Source organism: Pseudopipra pipra, chromosome 1, assembly GCF_036250125.1.
Source record: "Pseudopipra pipra isolate bDixPip1 chromosome 1, bDixPip1.hap1, whole genome shotgun sequence".
Taxonomy (NCBI): Eukaryota; Metazoa; Chordata; class Aves; order Passeriformes; family Pipridae; genus Pseudopipra; species Pseudopipra pipra.
The window spans coordinates 27,089,302-27,113,252 of record NC_087549.1 but is presented as its reverse complement, the minus strand read 5'-3'; the positions used below and the strand labels follow the sequence as shown (position 1 = coordinate 27,113,252).

The window sequence follows — 23,951 nt, the reverse complement described above, 5'->3', positions numbered from 1 at the left end:
TTTCCAAAGGATGCTCACAGGTACTTCCTGTTTATAATACAGATAAGAAATAAAAAAATGTTATTTGAGCTTTCTAATGTGCTTTCTTGTTCTTCAATCAGTGCAGAGCATCCTTGTAAGAAGTAGTTAAAACTTGTACTTCCTTTTTGGCTTCTCTTTCAACAATAATAGGTTCATTTTCTGGCTCTGACAGGAGGGAGTTGGATTTTCTGGCTGGCTGTTGTTCCATCAACTAAACTGGAACTACAATACAGCAAGAAACAGGAAGAAACCAGTTGGTAAAACACAATCATAGGCTGGCAGGAAATCAGTGACTATTTGTCACTCCTTCCAAAGAGGAGAGAAACAGTTGGTGGCAGATATTCAGTACCATCAAGTATCCAGCAGAGAGATTTAAACTTTTATTCTCCATGCCGGGATACTCAGAGTTTTATTTCAATGTAGACCATGGCTACTTGGAGGGTCTGGTCCGAGGGTTCAAAGCGGGGATCCTGAAAAGTGCAGACTATGTCAATTTAGCACAATGTGAGACACTTGAAGGTAAGTCTGATGTTTTATTTTATTTAGAAAGAAATACTCTTGCTTAGACATTTGAAGAAAGCAATATAAAAGACTGAAGCATTGAGAGCTTACCTGAAAACCCAGAGATAACTCTGATGTCCTCTGAAGAACTGTTCTTATATTTAAGTTAACAGCTTTCCACAGACTGTGATTTGTGTACAGACTATGATTTGCAAAGCAGTACAGAGGATGGGATTTTCTGGTTTACTGATAAGGTTTGAAAATCTCATCCATGGAGTTCTTATGGAGATGGATAACCTTTTCACAGATTTTAACCATGCTATAGAACAGTTCAGGTACTGAAGTTTCATATCATTTCAGCTGGATAAAATAGTTCCTAAAATCTTATTAAAAGCTTACCATTTGGCTCTGAGTTTCTCTATAAAAGATATAATTTTAGTAATTTATTACTTCATGGGTTTTAGTGTAGTGAGAGACATTCTGCTTACCAATAAGAGAAAATTAGACCCCACAGAGATAAAACTTAAGAAAATACAAAAAAAAAAAAAAAGCTCTTTCCAAGGTGACTTTGCCACAGTAATAAAGAGAACACACAGTGGTTTCCAAAACAGCTTTTCATGGCCAAGACTGGCTACAGCCTGATGAAGACAGACTTGTACAAAGAATCACACACCTCCAGACACTTGGCAGGAAAAAAATGCAACAGAAAAAAATCACCTTTCTAAAGGAACATAAAGTTCATTTCCCTGGCTCCAAAATGAAAGCTATGATTCATCTTGCAGATTAAAACAACTGCATATAGAAATGCACATAGATATTTACCTGTCAGCAGGATTAAATTCCTCTCATAGTTAAAGAAGAGATTGTCAGTACAGTCAATGTGGTCTAGGCAATATTAAACTGTCCAAGTGCACATACCTACTTCAGCTGATAACCTGGAGAGCTGTATCAGCTCTCCATTTCATGCAATGGCAGTTCAGACACAGAGAACACATGTATAAAATCACTCTGAGAACTGAAATCTATTCCTTATGTCATCTGGACAAAATCAACAGTTTCTGTATCCTATATGTTCCAGCAGTTGTGACCTATGCAATTTAAAGACATCACAGACACTCTTGATATTGTATTTAGTTGTTTGAGTCAAAAAGTCCTGCTCCATGAGTATATAGACTTCAGAAAAAGCTAACAGAGTTAGTAAACGTCTGTAAAAGGCACAAAGGACAGAATGGTGGGATTATTAAACCTTGCTCTCACTTCACTTCTCCCTCCAGAGGAGTTCAATAAATGATGCCATCTAAAGCTTCATGAAGTGAAAAAAAAAATCCTGGTTACTTCTGAATAAAAAGAAAATACAAAGGTTTAAAGATACACAAGAAAAAAGAATTATCTACACCCATCCCAGAAGAATCTTTGCTCATGATAAGATTAGTTAAGAAAAATTATCTAAATTTAAATTTTAAGTCACACTACAAGAATATTATTTACCACTAGGAAATAGTTTTCAAACATTTCTGAGCTATATAAACCTTCAATATTATGAAAAACACTCAGCAGATCAACAAATAACAACAGAGAGATAAAATCCTTTTCTAATTAAGATTTATTATAGAAAGAACAAAAAGTTTTATTTTTGAACCTTATTTTTTCTAGTGTTCATTCCATTTTAAAATGTAAATTATTTCAGCAACAGAAGCAACAGCCTTCATAAACCTTCTACAAGCACATCTCTAGTACCCACTATCACTTTGCTTTTTTCTCTATTCGGCCGCATCTTTTTCTCCATTGTAATATTTTCTACTTATTATAGACAGCTAACAGATTCCTAACAGTTGCCTACCAAATGCATTATTTATAATGTAAATAAGAGAAATACTGGATTTCTACGTGACACTAAACACTCTTATTTCTCTGCACATATTGGATACTGTAATATTGAACTTGCACCACGAATGTACAGTGCACCAAAAACACAGACCTCTAAAGTAAATTTCATACATTGTCTTTTGTTTCCATTAAAAAGATTCAGCAGTGATTTGTGATGTAGTACTATGATGTGTGTCCAATAGTGCCATCAGTTCATATCTTCACATTAAAGGTAATAAATTTACCCTATTCTGTATTCTGTGGCATAGCACCACACCACAAAAAACGGCCTTAGTTAAAACCACTATAAATATGCTAAAACAAACAAGTAGGGGGAAAAAAATCAAAATCATTCAAAGCAACCTATAAACAGAATAAAAAAGGAACTTTTAATTTCAAAGTGGTTTTGATATCTCTAGAAAGGAAACCATAATGTCAGTATGGAAGAACCACAGGAAAAACTGTAGATTAATGCATTACGTGTGCTTGATAATCACAGAGCAAGCATAACAGTGAAATGGAAAGAAAAAAAGGAGACTACTAACTGACTTATGATACAGTGTCCTCTCAATTCAGGGCCATACAGACAAGCTTCCAGCTTATCTTAGACATCCTTTTGGGCTTGATCGAATTACTATAATTTCCATGGAGCTACCTTGTGGGCAGCTTGCTACTAGTTTGGCCCTATGTCACCATCTGTTTCAAAGGAATGAGATTCCCAGTCTTTGAAGTAGAAATATGGGTATGTCTTAAATTAGGTGTTTTATTCCTACCTTGCTTATTTGTGTGATGGAAAGACTCCTGCTCTGTAGAAAGGAGACTACGTCACAGAAGGACAAGCATTCCACCTCTTCTTCCAACACATCACTGAAATAAGTTAACTCGCCAGAGCCAGAACTCACCAGCATGTGGCGGCTGAAATGTAACTCAAAGAAAACTGCAGTTAGTTGGCAATTTGGCTATCAAAGGGAGGAGTTAGATAAGTTCCCATGTACTTGATGCCAAGAGACCAGGTTGTCACTTTGTTCAAGTTCTCACAATACTCTTTCTTTCTGATCAGGATCATTCCTGTCTTAACTGCATCATCTAAAACTAATCTCCCTCTGTGCATTAGTTCCCTTTACACATCCTCTTAATTGTGTTTGGTTGCTGTTCAATTGTGAGCAAAATCATATGATTTAAAATCATATTATTTAAAGTCATAATTTTCCTACATATTATTTTCCTGTATATAATTGTATGAGGTGGATACACAATGCAGGTGGATGACAATCATAATGACAGATAAAATATGGGAATTTTCTTTCCTAGGGATCTTGTGGACATGCTGAAAAGCCCAGTCTAGCACAGGTCTCCAAGAGGGCCTAAGAAAAGGAATAGATATAATCAATAAAAAGTTTTGGTGAACAGGAGTGTCTGAAACTGCTGTAGTGCTCAGCCATCTAATCCTTCTGGGTCACCAGGTCATGTTACTAGCAAAAGTGTCTGACTGAAATAGTCCCCCAGGTCTTACTTATGCCAACAATAGAGAACTATAATTTAAGATGAGCAGTTCACACTGTGGTTCATCTGTGGTTCATCTGAAAAGGAATTGAAGAAAGCTGGAATTCTCTGCATGTAATAAAGTAATATAATCTAATTTCACTATAGGCCAAGTATTTTTACATTCTTTGCAATAAAAAAGAGGAAGTAAAAATGAATAGTTTTCACAGGAAATATGGATGTGAAATCAAAATATTAATGATTTTTTAAAAATTTGGTCTTACATATTTAGACTCATTTCTGGGTATAACTCTCTGTTTTTACTTATATCTGCATCTTGCTTATCTTTCTCTCTTTCTTTAGTTAGCTAGGTTTCTTTTTTGTTCATATTTGGATTATCTTTCTTCCTACACAGAAGCCTATGCTGAAACTATGATGATTTCCAAGAATCTGACTCTGACTATTGAGAGACCAATTACCTCTGCCTTCTTTTGTAAAGCTTTGTGATCACCTGTATAATTTTAAGAAGCAACTGATTTACACTGCTAGCATAAGTTCAGTCTATTGAAGGAAGATCTAGAGAAATGCTAACAAATGCAGAGTGCTGAGTAAGGCTGTACTATCCAAGAGTGTGTTGATGTGATTTGATATGGTTTTGATGGTTAGACTATTTGGTGGATAAGAAATGGCTGAGTGGTTGCATCCAGAGAATAGTGGTCAATGGCTCAATGTCTAGAGGGAGCTCTGTCGCAGTCCGAAATGGGGGAGGGGAATGGGGCCGCGACACAACACGGATCCCGGACACAAAGGTGGGGTGCAGGTAGAATGTTTAATCCAGCGCGCACGCGGGGTTTTTATCCAGAGGGAAAGGGCCAGAACATAGGGTGGAGCAGGAGACAGACAGGCGGGGGGACAAACCAGGATTGGGCCGTGGGAAAAAAGGGAGGAAAGGGCAAATGGGGGCTGTCTCCTGCCGCAGCTTCTCCAGCCAATCGGCAGGGAAGACAGGGGAGCGGGGAGGTGAGCAGGCCTGGGCATGCCTGGAAGATACAAATTCGGGGGAAACACACAATGTGTAAAGTCCATTCAATCGTTGTACATATTTTTCCATTTCCGGAATTGTTCCCATTCCGATTCCTGGTCCTCAACATCTCGCCCTCTGTTGTTTAAAATCAGGCACGGCTAAAAAGATATTTTTTGTGATGGTTTTCCTGCAGCATGCTGTGACACAAGAAATAGTTAGTAACAAAACAAACAGAGAAAGCAAAATTTCAAAACAAGTGGACAGCTGCATTTGCTGAGTGACTCCCCCCCTAAAATTGTTTCCAGCCTGAGATGCCACTGCTCCATGGTGTCTAAAAGCTTAGTGATAGTGGTCTTCTGTGGACTACGAGATCCTGGAAAGTAAGCAGAACATGTTAGAAGGGAGAATTTAGGATTGGGATCACATGATAAGGGAACTGCAGGGATTGCTGTGGTTTCTTGGTACTTGCTGAAGGGATGGGCTACGCAGGATGGAACGCAGTTGAGGGGGTGCTGCCTTGTTTCTTGACAGCTCACAGGTGCACTGTTTAAGATCTGGCATTGAATTAAAAGTCACTTTTCTTCTTAAGTCTGGTGACCTTTTCGGGGGTAGCAGTTGTCCATAAATGTTAGTAAGAGAGCGGCAATCTTTAGTCCAGTGTCTGCCCTTCCCACATCGTTTGCACGGTGTCTTTGGAAGTTCAGTCTTTGTAGTTAATTGTGGGCAGTTCTTTTTAATATGTCCTGTCTCCCCACAGTGAAAACAGGTTTGTGGTCCAGCTAAAGCTTCAGCTATTAGTCTTGCTTTATGAGAATTAGACCCCACATTCTTACAGGCCTCTATCATCTCCAGGAGTGTAGGATCCTTTAGCATTTTTAAGGCTTGTTGGCAATCCTCGTTAGCCTTTTCAATCACAAGTTTATTAAACAGAATGTCTTGGCTTTCCTTTTGTTGGACTTGCCGTGTTATAGCTTCCTTTAGCCGGGTTATAAAGTCCACAAAAGGTTCTGCTGAGCCCTGATGAATTAGGGTGAAGGAGGGTGTTTGGACATATGCATCAGCAACCTTTTTAAAGGCCTCCATTGCCAGATCTTTTGTAATATCTAAGTATTTTAAATCTACAAGAGCCTGGTCTTGTCGGCTGGCATAGTTACCCTCTCCATACAGCATATCAATAGCATTGCTTACAGGAATACCATGCCTCTCCATTTTCTCATTGACATATTTAACTATAAGGCGTTTCCATTCCGCTTCAAAAACGGATGCCTGCACAGTGGATAACAGCCCATTCATTACCGCTTTGATATCATAAGGTATTAACCGGCAGGCGAGAAAAAACGATTCAAAAAGTCCAACAGTATAAGGTGAGCCTAAACCGTACTCTACAATCGCTTTTTTGATGTCCTTTAACATAGTATAAGAAACTGGACGCCACTCAGGAGCCCGACCTTCCTCTAAGTATATTGGAAAGGCTTTTAAAAACTCGGCATCATTAGCCTGTGCGGCTTCTGTCCGGAAAGCTTTCCAAATATCGTTGCATGGAAGAGAGTTATTTGTCATCCTGCAACTGCAGGGAGCCTCGGTAACAGAGGCTTCATGGGCGTGGCCATCCTCCCCGGTGTTATCGTCGGAAGAGGCTCTGGCCCTGCTCCTTAGTTTCCGTCTACCCCGGGAGGGTGACGACGTGGGGGTAGAGGCGGCGCTGGAGGGAGAGGGCGTTCTGGTGGGAGGGTCCGTGGTCGTGCCGGGGGCGTAGGGGGGCAGGCGCGAAGGCGGGCTGGGGGGCGGTGCCGGCGGGAGACGCGCGAAATCTTTGCACGCCGTTTTTCCACGCTGCGCGCGCTCCCTGCTCTCCTGGGTTTCGCCCACGAGGCCGCTCAGCTCGCCTACGCCATGATGCCGGTATTCCGTGCTTTGTTTCACCCTCCCGCCGTCCGCGCTCTCCCCCGCCCCCCCGCCGCTCCGGGACCTTCGGGGCTTGTCCATTTTTTGGGGTGGGAGCTTGAATTTTTGTTCAGATTCTTGGAGATTTTCATTGGGACTGGTTATTTGATGTTGTAGCACCATCAAAATCAATCTCCAAGCAATTAACGCTTCAGTAGCCGCTTTGTCTCCCCTCTCTTTCGCTCTCCAGATATTGTATCCAATTTTCTCCCAGTCTTTCAGGGACATGCTGTCGGAGACTGCTTCCCCTCTGTTTTCAAGCCATTTAGCAAGGGATTTTGAGGATTTTTTGTCTAAAGGGTGTCCATTTTCCAAAATAAAGTCTTTAAGCTTGCGGTACACGAATTTTTGAGAGGTAGATAGCGAGAGGCCCATTGCGAAATTATTTTGTGAGGGTGGGAGATGGGATTAGAGGTTTTTCCCGGAGCTCACCTTTCTCGGTGCGGTGGCTATCCTGCCGTAATCTGGGGTTCTACCGGGAAGGACCAGCGAGACGAAAACGCTTCTCTCAGCGCTGTCTGAGCCCTTTGTGGCGTGGGAGAGGTTTTCTTAAGGTAAAAACCTTTTCTGCCCGACGCTGAGCGCCATCTGTCGCAGTCCGAAATGGGGGAGGGGAATGGGGCCGCGACACAACACGGATCCCGGACACAAAGGTGGGGTGCAGGTAGAATGTTTAATCCAGCGCGCACGCGGGGTTTTTATCCAGAGGGAAAGGGCCAGAACATAGGGTGGAGCAGGAGACAGACAGGCGGGGGGACAAACCAGGATTGGGCCGTGGGAAAAAAGGGAGGAAAGGGCAAATGGGGGCTGTCTCCTGCCGCAGCTTCTCCAGCCAATCGGCAGGGAAGACAGGGGAGCGGGGAGGTGAGCAGGCCTGGGCATGCCTGGAAGATACAAATTCGGGGGAAACACACAATGTGTAAAGTCCATTCAATCGTTGTACATATTTTTCCATTTCCGGAATTGTTCCCATTCCGATTCCTGGTCCTCAACAGAGCTCAATGACAAGTGGTGTCCCTCAGGGTTCCGTACTGGGACCAGTGCTGTTTAACATCTCCTTCAATAACACAGACAGTGGGATTGAGTGCACCATCAGCAAATTTGCAGATGACACCAAGCTGAGGGGTGCAGTTGACACACCTGAGGGATGGGATGTCACCCTAGGGACCTAGAAAAGCTCAAGAATTGGGCCCATGGGAACCTCATGAGATTCAACAAGGCCAAATGTAAGGCCCTGCACCTAGGTCAGGGCAAACCCTTGTATCAGTACAGGCTGGGGCATGAAGGAATTGGGAGCAGACTTGTGGAAAAGGACTTGGGGATACTGTTGGGTGAAAAGCCAGGCATGAGCTGACAATGTGTGCTCACAGCCCAGAAAACCAACTGTGTCCTGGGCTGTATCAAAAGAAGCGTGGCCAGCATGTTGAGGGAGGCAATTCTTCTCCCCTCTGCTCTGCCCTTGTGAGACACCACCTGGAGTACTGCATCTGTCTCTGCGGTCCGCAACATAGGAAGGATATGGACCTGTTGGAGCAAGTCCAGAGGAGGGCCTTGAAGATGATTGAAGAGCTGGAGCACCTCTCCTATGAGTAAAAGCTGAGAGAGTTGGGATTTTTGAGCCTGGAGAAGGCTCCAGGGAGACGTTATTGCAGACTTTCAGTACCTAAAGGGGGCTTACAAGAAAGATAGAGACAAACATTTTAGTAGGGCCTGTAGTAATAAGTCAAAGTAATGGTTATAAACTTAAAGAGAATAGATTCAGACTAGTTATAAGGAATAAATTGTTTACAAGAAGAGTGGTGAAATGCTGGAAAAGGTTGACCAGAGAGGCTGGAAACATTCATGGCCAGTTGGGATGGGGCTCTGAACAACCTTGAGTGGCAGCCAACTTGCATAGACAACTCTGAGATTTATCTCAGTAAGCTAGAGTTCTAGATGTAGGAGTTTGAATTCACAATTGTACTAGTTGCTTTAAGTCTCAGTGAAGGCAACCTTATTGCATACTAAGAAATGCATGGGGAAACAGGCAAAAGTAGCTACTGTACTGATAAATGCATACCCTGCTAATTGCAAATTAACTTCCCTTATGGGTACACTCTTATTTCAGTCAGTGGGAGTGTTGTCCTTTTCCATAACTATCACTTTAGATTTTAGATGGAAATCTAATTATTATGAATGCCTAAATCATGTAGCAATATCCCAATCTATAATTTACAATAGTTTTTATATAGCATTTGAACATAATTATGCATTGCAGCAGGAGATTTTCTAAAAGGAAATATTAAACTCCTTTGAACACTAAGAACTGATTCAAATTCTTACTTTTCCCTCAATGGATAGCAGAGAAAATTTGTCAAACAAATTCTTTGATATCATGAAAGCTTCTTTCAACTTTGTGGTCTAAACAACTCATTTTCCTCAGTCACCAGGGTTGAGAGCTCAAATGGAGTATGTCACAATAACCCAAGTTTCTGGAACAGCTTCTTAGGATTTTCTAGTCACAGCAATAATTCATACAAAGCCAAACCAGAAATGCTAAGAGTGTAACTCTGCCCTCTCAAGTGTTCAGCTACAGAAGTCATTTGGAGTCCAGAATGTGAACCAGGCGAGATGTGTTCTCTCCTCTTCTTCAGGTAGCCTGATAACAGAAGACTATAATCTTACCTGAGATTTAAATGTTTCATACAAAAATTTAAGATCTTAACAAAGTTAAAGAATGATTCCTATTGATGCATAACAGTCCATAGGAGTGAAGCAGGCGAAACAACTAATGTACTTAAATGATGCAAAATCAGTGAAACCAAAACATTGAATAATCCTTATGAGGAAGAGACTAGAGACAGTAGTAAGTCACACTCTGTGTGGTATGGTTGAAAAGCAAAGCTGCTGGTGAAACTTCTGACAGAGGTGTAAATTATTTGTTCTTTCCTGTAGCATGCAGTAAGTCTTACTGGTAGAAGACAGTAAAAGTTTGCATTAATTTTGTTTTTACACTATATATTAAACCTATGCAAAAAACTTTTCAATAGAGTATGATCAGATACTTAGCATGAAAATATGTAAGACATTAACATTTAATTTTTTTAATTTGGTTTGCAGATGATAAAATAACAGTTTATTCTCATGATCTTCCCTGAATCTAATTCCAGACCTGAAGTTACATCTACAGACTACAGACTACGGCAACTTCTTGGCTAATGAAACTGGGCCTCTCACTATTTCCACCATCGATGATAAACTAAAAGCAAAACTGCTCACGGAATTTCATTACTTTAGAAACCATGCTTTTGAACCACTTGCCACTTTTCTGAATTTTATCACGTAAGTAATATTATCACATAGATTACCATGCAGACTCAAAAGAAAAAAGCAGTTAAAAGTTAAAATAGTGTAAATGCAATGTGTTGGAACTTCTATTAAATTTCAAACCCAGCAAAATTACTTTGATACTGCAACATTTACATACTTTATTTGCAAATATAAGTTTGTCATATACATGTATATGTATAAATACTATCTATATATGTATATAAATATACTATATATATATGAAGAACTATTGTCTTTGCAACTATTTATTTTAAAGAACAGAATCACATTCTTTATGTGTACAGTGGTGGGAGAAGTAGTAGATATTGGGGAAAATGGTTATAATTTTCAAACACCTTTTAAGTCAGAGAACTTGCAAAACTGAAGTTTGGGGTGGTGACTCATGCAAGATTAACAATTTCATGATGTACAGGGCAGCGATTTAATTCCTCAGCATCCTCCTCTAGACCTTTTTTAAAAAGGGGAACAACACCACATCCCACACCTACCATACTTTTTATACTATTTGAACATTAAAGATACTTAGATCCAAGTAGCTATTTTTAAAAGTTCAACTGCTGTTTGATGCAAGATGAAGAGAAAGCTCTGATCTCAATACCATCATAAACAGATGAAAGTTGTAAGTAACTGGCTTAAACAACTTTAAGAACAGGGATCTGCTTTATAACAGTATAACAACATGGATTAGCCGAATGCCATAAATATCCCAAGAGAGTAGCACTCCCATTTCCAAGTCACTGACAAAAACTCTTATCAGCCTCTTTGACAATAAAACTAGTAAGAAGATGACAGAAAACTTCTACCGAAAAGAGTACTTTTAGTGATAGAGAAGAAATATGTGAGAATCTGTCCTTAGTTTCCTCATGGGAGGATGTTTAAAGGTGAGTGAGAAGAAAGGCCTAAGACTGGACATCCTCATGATCTCTGCTATTTTAGTGCAAACATTACTATGCACTTCTCTGTCCCGTATGTCCTACTTTAAAAAAGTCTCTTTTCCAAATCAGTCATGTTGTTTAAAACTAATGTGGTGTTACTTACTGTTTACTTGTGGTGTTACTTGTTGTTTAAAAATTTCTGTTGTTTTTTGATGAACTGTTGATAGAGTGAACATACATACTAATAATACTTTTTAGTATTATTGCTAATTTTCAAAAATCTTAGGTTTGTATTTTTTCAAATGAAAAGTCATTATAAAGATTTTTTTTCTTTACTTTTTCTTTCAAATACAGATACAGCTATATGATTGACAACGTAATTCTTTTAATAACTGGCACATTACATCAGCGACCCATAGCTGAACTTGTTCCCAAGTGCCATCCACTGGGAAGCTTTGAGCAAATGGAAGCAGTCAGCATTGCCTCAAACCCCACTGAGCTCTACAACGCAATTTTGGTTGACACACCATTAGGTAGAAACACTAAATTATTTCTTACTTTCTTCTTGAAACTACTAGTCCTGTATTCTTAAGAATAACATATTTCCTACTGGATATGTTGTTTTGGTAACACAAAACATGAAGTGTGGATCAAGCACTTCTGAAGTGGTGTTCAGGACATATTCTAGCAACATTTATTAACAGCTTCTATATCCACCTTGGATAGCAGACAGAAAGAAGACATTCTACTCAAGAAGGGTAGTGTATGTCTTTTATATCTGAAACAGTCACTGATTTAGAGCATCTAGGTTTTTATTTCAACATCTACATCTACAATTTAAAAGTATATCCTCACTAAAGGTCAAGCAGATAGTTGTGGTAGAACCCAGATTCCTTCTTGAGATTTGGGCATGGTTCAAACATAAAGAGAAGTCCTACTTTGAAGAACTAAATTTAAAAGCAAAACAGAGTAAAGTTTGGGAATGTCACATTATGAAATCAAGATGAAACTCTGCTCAATGTGCTGCTGCAGCCAATATGAACAAAAACTAACAAGCTGTTGTGCACTACTGTGAAGGGTACTGAGGGTTAGATGGAACTGGATGGATCTAAACGTATGTGAAACCATTATGTGCCCTCATCTTCAGGTCATGAATGGTTTTGGGTTCTGCTTTTCAAGAGGGTGTGGTAGGTTGATCCCAGAGAGAAAACAGATTTCCACCCAGCCACTTGCTCATGCCCTACTCCCAGCACAAGTTAAGATCACCTAAAAAGTATTGCTGCAGGCAAAGCAGACTCAACTTGAGGAAAATTAATTTGATTTATTATTGATTAATATATATGTGATGTAATTAATAATTGATCCAGACAATAGGAAACAAGCAGAAATGAATGAAACATTTAGACACTCGGGGAAAACACCTTTCTCCAGCCTTTTCCACTGCTTCATTCCAGACTCTTCTCCCTTTCCCCCTTAATTATCACCACAAGTTACACTGCATTCCTCTAGAGAGGCAGTGAGTGTCACAAGGAGTGGGGAGAAGTTTAGAGACATGAAATCAAAGAACAGTTTAGGTTGGAAAGGACCTGAAAGATCATCTAGTTCCAACCCTTTCCACTAGCCTAGGTTGCTCAAAGCCCCATCCAACCCGGCCTTAAACAATTCCAAGTGTGGGGCAGCCACAACTTCTCTGGGCAACCTCTTCCAGCATCTCTCCACCCCCACAGTAAAGAATTTCTTCTAATATCTAATCTAAACTTACTGTCTTTTAGTTTGAAGCCACACCTTCTTGTTCTATCATGCTTTTGTAAAAAGCCCGAATTTGGTTTTCAGGTAGGCCCCCGTTAGATACACCTGCTTGGCTGAGAGGCTCAGCTGTGCCCTGTGGTGGATCCTGGTTGGAACTGGCTGTGTCCAGCAATGGGCAGCCCTGGCTCTCCCTCACAGAGGATGCCCTCCAGCACATCCCCGCTGGCGCTCAGGCACTAGCAACCTGTACAGTGAAATCAGAGAAGGGACAGAATGACAGGGACAGAATGACAGAAGGGACAGGTAGAATGAACAGTGCTGCCATGCATGGACAGACTAAAAGGCTTTTGGAGTGGACAAGGCTGATAAAGAGATAAGGACAAGGTTTACAGAGTCCTAAAGGCAGCGGTTTGTTCACAGTAAGCTGTGAACTGCTGCTTACCAAATCCTTCAGAAGACCAAATCCCAGCAGAAAACCAGTTTTAAAAGAGGTAAACTAAATCATCTTGTGTTTTTTTGTTTTGTCTTTTTTTTTTTTTTTTACACAGCTGGTAGTAAATTTCTGGAATTTTTTTTTTTTGCTAAACAATTTTGTAAAAGAAGAGAGTAGTATTAGGTCTTTAAAACAGTCTATGGGGAATAGATCTACAAGGAGATAATAATGGGAACTCTCAGGGCCACACCTTCTGATGCTCTCCATCCAAAATCTGGATGCTGCAAGAGTAGGAAGGGAGAAGACCACAGAACATGTCCAGGCTCACCTGCTCTCCTTAAATACTATCTTACATTGACACAGTCTGAGACAACACTGACATGCAGCACTACTTTGCCCCACTGGCGTAGCTCAGGAACAGTGAGAGTTTGGCACACTTTTGTGGGTTATGAATACAGTATTTTTAAACAGTCCAGCTGCACAAATTAACTTTGTCCAACTGTCTTCCTGCTCAAAAGCTTGCTCTCTAGTCAGTTCTATGCAGCAGCCAGAAGCACAGATGGTCAAGGTCAAAGTTTGTGCCCTTTACCAGTTGCAACCTGTTGCCTTTCCCCCACTACAGACATGCTCAAAGAAGAAGAAGGAAAATAGGAAAGAGGATTCTCTTTAACAATTGAAGAACACCTACATGATTTAAGACAAAAATTCTTTTTCATGTGCCTCACTAGAAAATCTCCATAATACCCAAACCATATACTTCAGAGAAGATTAGGGCTTTCATTACCATTCCCATCTGATTCTCTTTGGAGACGTGGACTCTGGCTGTGGCACTGATTGATTCTGATTAAAATAGGAGGGAGTAGGAGGATAAGGGGAAATCAAGAGGATTTCTCTTCCCCTCTGTTATATCAGCCTTTCTTGTACAACAGAAACCTCAGATCCTTGTTCATACACTGGTGAGCAATAGACAGGAGATGCATATTATCAGCATGCATATTTATACTGCAATATTGTAAACTCTGCTTTCAGCTGCTTTCTTTCAAGACTGCTTGTCTGAAAATGACCTGGACGAAATGAACATTGAAATAATGCGCAACAAACTCTACAAGGCAAGTTTTTGCAACGTAACAATAATATTTGGGATTTCTCAAAGCCTCTCAGAAAAGGTCAGGATCCTGTTTTATGGAGGGGGAAACAGAAGTATGGTGAGATAAAGCAAGCTGTCTGAGATCATCTGGTTGATTTCAAGTCCAGGAATCAGATCCAGCTCCTTTCATTTCTACTGCACTCTTCGGGGAGTTTTCCAATTTTAGTTCTGCATCCAAATTCTAATTTAATATCTCATTAATGAAAATGCTTTAGATGTCAGGCTAATTTCCAGATCCATTTGCTTATGAATAACCCAGTTATCCACCAAATGCCACAGAACTGTTAGCTCCTAAACGAGCCTAGACAGGCTTTTGGTTAACATTTATTTTTATTTATATAAGGAAGATTTGATTTGAAAAGGTCTAATTGTTTTGGGTCTAGCTAACATGATTTTTACTTAGGGATTTTGTATTATTTTCTTCCTTTTAAAATCCTCTTTAGCAGTGCTACAGCACAATGTTGTAAGGATATGCATCTAACGTGATTTGCATTTTCAAAGTACTTTACAAATATTAGCACACAGGTCACTACTCTTTGTTCTCTTTAAAGACTATACATTCCGCTGATGGTTCCTCCTGGCACATTTTCTCCAAATTCTTTGTTATTGTTCTTTCACAGTGGATGCCCCAGACTGCAGGAAGTATATTCTTACAGTGATCTGATTGAACTAGGGGGAAAGAAAAAAAATCTTCTGTTTGTCTTACAAATGATATTTATAAATTCCCAGGCCAATTCTTTATTCTTAAACATTTTGCTACTTCTCTCATTCAAAACAGCATCAATTATACCCAAGTATTTTAATTTTTTTCATGTATTTTAATTCTTTCACAGTTCTACTAAACTAGACACTTTTTTTCAATTTGATAACATACATGTTTTATTCTTATATCCTGTGTGGATATTCACATTAACATATTTACATTTATTAAATCTATTTTTTATTTTTCTTCTTGCTCATATAAGTATTAGGGGGATCATTCTGCAAAAACATCTAAATTAATAATATATCCTTTCTCCTCTGCTTCACCTGTCAGTGTGATCAATTATGCTGCAGTTCTACTATAATTCCATGCAGTAGATCCCCCTTGAGATGTCTCCACTTAAAATTCACTTAATTGCAAAGTTAGTGACAGCTTCTTCTAAAAAGATTGTGTGAAGTTGTAGCAAATACATTTTGATAACCCTAAAACAGTATTGGGGGATGGAGAGGCAGGAGGAACAGCATCTCTGAGATATTTACTGTCCTTCCTGCACAGGTACTTTGAAATGGGTGCAGATGCCAGAATCCTTAATAGATCAGAGGGCTCTGCTGACCAGTATTACAGGAGCTTCGTCTGCTGTTCTGTCCTAATCCAGGGTTTATGGTAGAGCAGTAGGGATTAATTTGTGTATCCTCGTACTGCTGGCCTAACAGCCGTGGCATATGCCCAAATCCCCTCCTCCACACACTATAAATGAAGAGTTCCCTTCAGCCATCTGCTTATTATGTAGTGGAAACTCAATGGAGCTCAAAAAGTTCCTTCTTTATAGATCAAGTAAATCATAATATTTGTCCTGTTACAGTTTTTGAAAACATTTGAACTCAAATTTTAATAACGAGACATTTGCATTTTAATATTTCAACTTTCAACTAAGTAATTAAGCACATACTTGAATGTGAACTCATAGGTGGAATTATCAGAGTTAACAGGAGTATTTAAAAATGAGGTTCAGGACTATGTGCTAACCTAGTCCAGGTCTTAAGCAGCATTTAAAATATTTCTCTTCTTTTTTCATGAAGTCTTATCTTGAGGCATTTTATAAGTTTTGTGAAAAACAAGGTGGCACTACAGCAGAAATAATGAGACCTATTCTCGAGGTAAGAAAAATTTGGTCTTTATGCATTAAAGTAATCCACAATGTTGTTATATTTATCTTATTTTGTTTTTCCTGTTCTTTCTCTCTCCATTTACGAAGCTCTCTGTCAAATGTTTACTTCTCCTCTAAATATACTTGTTTTTCTAAGATATAATATGTTCTAGGATGACTTTTACCTCTTGACTAGAGAAACAGCTAGACCATTACTAAGGAGGAGCCAGTCTCAGTTAATATTTTTCTATAATAAAGAGCAGAACGGAATAAATGGTTCACTAATCTCAAACTGTTGCCCTTTAACATTTTTCTGCATTATGTAGAAAAACTAAAGAAGTCTATTATTCTTACACTTCCTACAGCTTAAAATTAAATTTGGGATAGCTAAAGTCTGGCATTACTGTATATTTACTAATCAATAATCTTTAAGCTTCATGGCACTGTTATGTTTGTCTACTCTCCTATTAAAATTAGTGGTTGAAGTCAGAATTGAGTGACCTTTGGAACTAGTGTCATATAAAAAAGTCCAGCATTCTATGTTATATTTTTCTCTCAACTCAGAAAATTTTAATATTTATTTTTTCCATGACATACAAAATTCCTAATGTCCTTCTCCCTAAAGCATATTCGCATCATAATAAATGATATTTTTGTCTCTGTTACTGTAACAAAAGATGCAGAAATTTCTAAAATTGAGTTCTCAGCATTCAGCTCCCTTTTTTTTTTCTTTCTTTTTTTTCCCCCCACATGTTCTATCACAATTCTTTGCAGAAGTTGAAAGCCACATCACCCACTTGCATCCTGGAGTCTTTTTTTTCTGGATTAGCAAAATTTACACCCTGGAAGCTGAACAAAATTCACTGAGCTCTGATGACATCACAATGAAAGTTTGCATTTAGGAGAGAGATAATAACCATGGTAGTTCATTCCTGAAGGAAGAATGGTTTCTGAATCACATTTTACAAAACAATATCCTAAAAGGGATTGCAATTTCATATTTTATTTAACCAGGTCACAGTGTTTCAGTTTACACTTTAAACAAAGTATTCCTAATCAAGTTAAATTGTACAGAAATTAAACATTTTGACTATTCTTTTCTGAAAAATAGAAATCAAGAGATTGGCTGGCAGAGATAAAGACATTTCCTGCAGTTGATTCCGATTTTTCAGAAAGTTCATTTTTAGCTAGAAATTCATGCTTAGAACAGATTACCCACCAACACTAGTTTAAGCATGTTGCAAAACTATCTTTATACCAGTGGTAACAATTTAGTCTATGATAAGCTTCTTTAAAATCCCTATCTAATGTCAATCAGCCAGGAGGATAAACTTTTCTATGGAAGATTTCCTTTCCTATAACATTTTAATAATCTGAAGACACACACAGAGCAGATTGCTAATGGTTGGATTCACAAAAAGCTGAAGTTTAATTATTCAAAAGAATACTTGCTATTTATTTTGTAATCTTATATGCAAGACTACCAACCTGACTCTCTCAGAATGAGGTTGAGGTATTTAGCTCCCCAACTCCTTGACTACCAGTCATGATACCAACCTTCCACATTAAGAGTACTGACTATGTCTCTTCCGCCTTGGATAACACACATTGCAGGTTTAACCCTGAATCTGTCAAGAACTGCAGCCAGTGCTGTGTCTGTTATCAGGGCCCCATGCTAATTCTGAACTAGCAGACATGCTACTTCTGTCTCCCATATGGAAACTAAATCACCTTGTAAATGGTCATCCTCTGACTTTACCTCTACCTACAGCAAGTTGCCAAGTAACTGCCTCATGGCCTCACTCACTATAGAGAACCTCACATGCTAATAATTTGATGAATTGAGAGGTCTGTATGGATGTGAATGATCCTGCAAATTTTCTCAAACTGGGAGCCACCTGAAGCAGAACCCAAACCTGCTAGTAGTTGCATCTAGAATGTTTTTTTACCAAAAAAATATTACAAATCTAGCCCCTATATTCTACATGACTTTATTGAGTTAAATAAGAAAGCATTTGTCCTTCTAAAACAGTTTCACCAGGATTGATATGCCTGATCGTATTAAAACGGCAAGTGAAATTTGTCCCTGTTATTCATTAGCTAGAAATCTTTTCAAGCGCACTTATTTTCTTCTCTACTGTTTACTCATTTTACTCGCTCCAAAGTCAGTGCCAGAGGGTGGCTGGTTCCTGTAATTGTATGAGCCAGTACACAGGAGTAGATCTGTGAATATGTGTTTAATGGCTAAAGTGGTAGATTTGTGTTGTAACTGCAGCCTTGTTATTCAACAGAAAAGAGTATGTTTCTGCTTAAAGTAGTTCAAAAATTCATAGCATAAGAAATTTTGTAAGATGCCTAAAATATGCATATGCTGTATATACTTGGAAGATTTTCCCTGCATAATCCCTGCAATTAGCAAGGACTCTGCTGTTCTTACAACATGAAGGTAAGAAATAAAAGAAAGAAATAAAAGCATAGTCAATTTAGTTCTCAAGACAGAAGAAAAAAATTAAATCAGATAGAACTGAGTAAGGTTATTTTTATTTACTATTGCATTTTTAATTCATACTGTAAGAACGGCAAGTGAAATTTTGCCTTGTACAAAAGAACGGTGTGAGATCCAGACATTGGAATGACTTTCGGTTTACTGCTGCAGTGAAAATACAGATATTACTGGTATCTAAACCTGGCAGAAGAAATATAGCCTTTGACTCTATGTATTAAAAATTAACTGGTATTTGAAACACTTAAAACTTTAACTTAGCGAGTAAAAGCTTCCTCCACTGTATTAAATTAGCATTTTAAATATGTGCATTCAGAAACTATTTTTTTTCAGGATTTTCATTCAACCTTTACTATCAACAGCACCTTGAGTTACCCCAGAACAGCACTATTGATTCTCAGTCCTTTCGTGTACTACTATTATTTATAGGAGTATTATTTCATACAGAAGGGTGTGAGGAGATTTTTTGTTGTCAACATCTGGGTAACTAAGCAGGGAAATGAGCAAGCAGCAGCGATGATATTTTTAGTACAAAAATCACAGAATAAAAGCTATGGTAGCAAAACCCTGTTTGATTTTCTAGTTAAAATTTAACATATAGTTACAAAGAAGGATTTACAGTTTCTAAAATAAAGTAGGCTTCCAATGTTCTCAAGTCCACTTTTTTTTTTTTTAATTTTCATACTTTAACTTACTAAAAAACCACAAAATATCCACGCAATTTAGAATGAGATGTCTAATAACACCTCTTTATTCTTTGTTTTGCGTATTAAGTTTGAGGCAGACAGACGTGCCTTTATCATCACCATTAATTCATTTGGCACTGAGCTGAGTAAAGATGACCGAGAGACGCTGTATCCAACCTGTGGAAAACTTTATCCAGAAGGCTTACACATGTTGGCCAATGCAGATGACTACGAGCAAGTGAAGCGCGTTGCAGAATACTACGCAGTATGTAAACTAATTTAATAAAACCAAAAGCCAAAACACAAATACTTAACATCACTTGATGTCAGCAAAATTTTAAAGAGTATTCACTTAAATTAAAAGCATTTTTGAGCAAGAAAAAAAACCAGCAAAGATATTAAAGTTCCCATCAAGATGTATATGGAATCAAAGGTCTTTGATATGAAGACATCAGATATATTATTACCTTCATGCAATACAGAGATCCCCTTACAATGATGTTTAAATAAGACCAAATCCCATCCTAATAAACAAAAGTCTTCCTACTCCACTAACCCTCCCCAAATTGAGTTTCACTTCACAGCTGCTGCCTCCAAGATTTTGGAGCATAGGCATGAGTCATTTTAAAGTGAGCTGGCCAAACACTTAACATTGTGCAAAGCTGATTTATTGCTAGTGTACCGTAAAAATTCCCTTCTGAAAAGTTTTCTCTAAATTACTAATTGACTCAAAGAAGTAGATGTAGTTGTTAATATTGATGCAAGTAGTACTGCTACTAAAGATTAATCAACCTGCAACACTTGATCTATGAATTAACTGTTGTACTCTGTCTATAACATTTGTGCTACCCCTAAGTAGGCACACAAAACAAAATGTTGTCTGATCAACTGCTCTTTTCCATAAAAATCCCACAAAGATGGAGCTGTATATCTGATCTTGTGCATAAGCAGAACATTTGAATCATGAGTTATCATGTCAATTTGGTACAAAACAAGACTATTCATGCCACGGTGAGATATTTAGATGAACTTGGAAACCATTGTAGTAGACATGTACTGCACTCCTACTTTACTGGAACAACAAACCAAACACACAGAGGAGGAAATTACACAGAAATGTAACACATAAGAAATCAAGCCAAATATATCTGCACAGGATGTTCCAGGATGTCATATCAGACTAATGGATTTGGGGACAATATTAGTGCAGGTAAAGCAAATCCAGCTGACTACTGGAAATAAAATGAGCAGCCATGTGAGGATCAGAGTTCATCGTTTTGGCTCCATTTACAGCTCTGGCTATTTGTACAATTTGTACAAGAAGTTCAGTGCTCTCTGTTCAAAGGAGTGAAAGGTCATGTGCCATTCTACAATAAGACTCTCTTAGTGCCTTCAGTAAATTACTTTAAATTGTAGGAAATGACAGTAAGAAATAGAAGAACAAATATGAATTTCTTTCTTTTGCTGATTATATGCTTTTAACTTTTGATTTATGAAGAACTGTAATCTATACATGAGTTCTTCTATACAGAAATATTACTTAACATAGATTAATTCATAAAGTAATGTAAGGTATCTGTGCTGCACAGAATGCAAAAGTACCTTATTTCCATGGAGTGGTTGTCTATGCTTTTAGGAATACAAGGCTGTGTTTGAAGGTGTAGGGAGTGGCAGCGGAGAAAAGACACTGGAAGATGCATTTTTTGAACATGAGGTAAGAGCTTCTAACCTTAAAATAACAAAATGAAAGCTACCTGCCTGAAATAATATTTAAAACAAGAATGAGTTACTAGGTTTTTGATTCTACTATACTGCATCATTCAGCTTTGTATTCAAGAATATGGATTTTCTATGGCTGTCAACATATGGCTGAGCCAAAATAGAAGGATTTACCTTTTTAAATAAAATTAATCCTAGGACATTCTTCTGAAGACGACTTATAGGGTTGTCAAACCCGAGAGACTATCCAAAAGCCATCTCATATTATCCACTTAATGAAATTTCTTTTGAGTAGTCTACTGAAGAAGGTATTTCACCACTATCCTTTATTTCCTGTAATGTTACTGTAGTCTATGTCCAAAATTAATCCACAGATGACATTCCAATTACATATATACTCAAGAGACTGCTAAATATAGTCACGGTTGCAAAGTTACATAGAAATCTTGATCAGAAAATCTACCATAAAAAATTGCATTTGCTTTCTTTGATATTTTTTCATAACACGTGTTTCATCTTTTCTACAGGTAAAGATGAATGTGCTTGCATTCAACAACCAGTTTCATTTTGGAGTATTTTATGCCTATGTGAAGTTAAAGGAACAAGAATGCAGGAATATTGTATGGATTGCTGAATGTATTTCTCAGAGACACAGAACCAAAATTAACAACTACATTCCAATTTTCTAAATCTGAGAATTTATAATGCCTGAAAAGATGCATCATTTCTTAGAATATAAGAAAAATATGTTTTCAAAAGTTAGCTCTTACCACAAGTTTTAAATTGTATTAATAAGCCTCCTTATATATACCAGTGTAAGAAAAAAAGTCTTGTAATTAGAGATATGAGTACTTCATAAGGAAATATTCATGGTAATATTCATAGTTTTGTTGGTAGATTTGTTCTTCACTCTCCTATTTTAATTTAATTGATCAATAAAAACTTCCTGCAAGGTCTCATGTACATATTCTTTCTCTTTTGTGGAAGCAATCTTTGTATCAATGACATTTGAAAAGCTCTTTAATGGCTTATTTTTGAATTAATGGTTTTCTCAAAGGGCAAATTGAACCACTACTATCTCACACTTATGGTCTTTTTCATGGCATGCAAGACTGTATGAAGGAGTTAATACACTAATAAGAGAGAAAGTCTGAGATTTCCCTTAACGAATCCCAAGAGGGAGCTTCTTGACCCTATCTAACTGTAACACCTCTCTGCAACTAAACGTAAATCACAGAATCACAGAAGACGCCAAATTGGAAGGAACCCGCAAGGATCATGGAGGCCAATGCTTAGCCCTGCACAGGACCATAAGTAACTCCAGTTTCACTGAAAAGTTTTCATTTATTCCTTTATGGTCAAATGAGGAGCACTGTAAGTGTCAAACAATGGGCCTCTGATCTACTCCACAGCAATACAAATATCTCCTCCCAGCACACCAAAGACACTGTCTTTATGCATGCACTAGAGAAGATTATGAAACATGAATGAAAATACCAACCCCGTCTGTATCAGTTTTATATCAGACACAAACAACACCAGCTCTGAGCTATTTGAGGACCTGGCTAAGATCAGTAACTAAAAATAGAGTGAACAGTTGAAACCAGATTGTAGCAGGACAAGATTAATTCTGCTGAAGAAAAAGGAAGGATTTTGAAAGCTGTATCAACATTTTGCCTTCCTACTTCATTCAAAGAATTTGCTCTTTTATCTTTGAAATAGGCCATACCTTGACTTTCTGCATGACTACTCAGTTTCAGGCTGCACAACAGCAAATTGCAGTCTTCAGCTGACTGTTCCTCCAGTAATATGATACAGAAATACAATCCATTTCCTGCTGAGTAGACAGAAAAATAAAATATATCTGTTGTCAACACCTCAGACTTATGGAAAACATTAACGTATCAAGGTTTTAAGAACTGAGATATAACATAGCTCTCTTTAATATGTACAATTGCACATGCATTCATACATAAAGAATAGAAAAATGTGTGGGTTTTTATAGCTAAAACCACACTTCTTAAATGGTAAATGTCATCAAAGGGTTATATCCCAAAACATTGCATACTCATTTAATGCAAAATTGAGAAGTTTTTAGTATTTGCTGTATTGGGAATATCAGAGGACCTTATATTATTACTTAAAAAATACATTCATAGTTTCCTTTAGAAGTAATTTAGCAGGAATTTAGAAAATTTAACCAGAAATTAAAAAAGAAACAGAATATTTCTGGATTGCAGTTTTATTTTGGCATGTGTAGTTGCTTCCTTGCACTGCTTTTGTGTTGGACTACTTAATTTGCATTTCCCAGTCTAATCTGTGGCCAGTGCTTTCCAGTTCATACTCATATCACAAACTGCATCATAAACTTTCAAAAACTGCAACGGAGAAAGAAATACAACTACATTGTTACAAATTTTCAGATTTTTTCTATATTTTTTAGCAATTGCATTAAAAAAAATTTTGGGAGCAGAAGAATAACAAATTCAGCTGGTCTGTGACACAGAAACTGAATTAAAACAATTCAGCACAGTGCATGAATACTTTTTCTGTGCTGATAAATCAAGCCTCCTTACTTGAACAAAACAAATCAGCTGGCTTCCTGCCAAGAATTTTCTGAAGTGATTTGAAAGGGAAAGAATCTGCTCTCCACCCTAAATCATTCTGTGCCAGGGAAGATATGCAGCTGCTATTGCTACAGTCTGGATACTGTTGGCTCAGAAAGAAACGAGCAGGAATTGCAGCTTACATGACTGTCTTGTCAGCAGAACTGGTCTTTATACTATGGAAAGGACAGCATCAGTGTTGATTGATTTTTTTT

General features: G+C 38.0%; 1 protein-coding gene across 1 annotated transcript; it reads left to right on the top strand.

The window, feature by feature from the left end:
• The first annotated feature begins 299 nt into the window (after positions 1-299).
• ATP6V0D2 (ATPase H+ transporting V0 subunit d2) lies at positions 300-22,093 on the top strand. Its single transcript, XM_064649464.1, has 8 exons — positions 300-540; positions 9,988-10,159; positions 11,398-11,576; positions 14,255-14,334; positions 16,155-16,232; positions 19,500-19,676; positions 21,048-21,125; positions 21,658-22,093. The coding sequence occupies exons 1-8, from the start codon at positions 411-413 to the stop codon at positions 21,817-21,819; spliced, it is 1,056 nt and encodes a 351-aa protein (XP_064505534.1). The 5' UTR covers positions 300-410; the 3' UTR covers positions 21,820-22,093.
• The last annotated feature ends 1,858 nt before the right edge of the window (positions 22,094-23,951 follow it).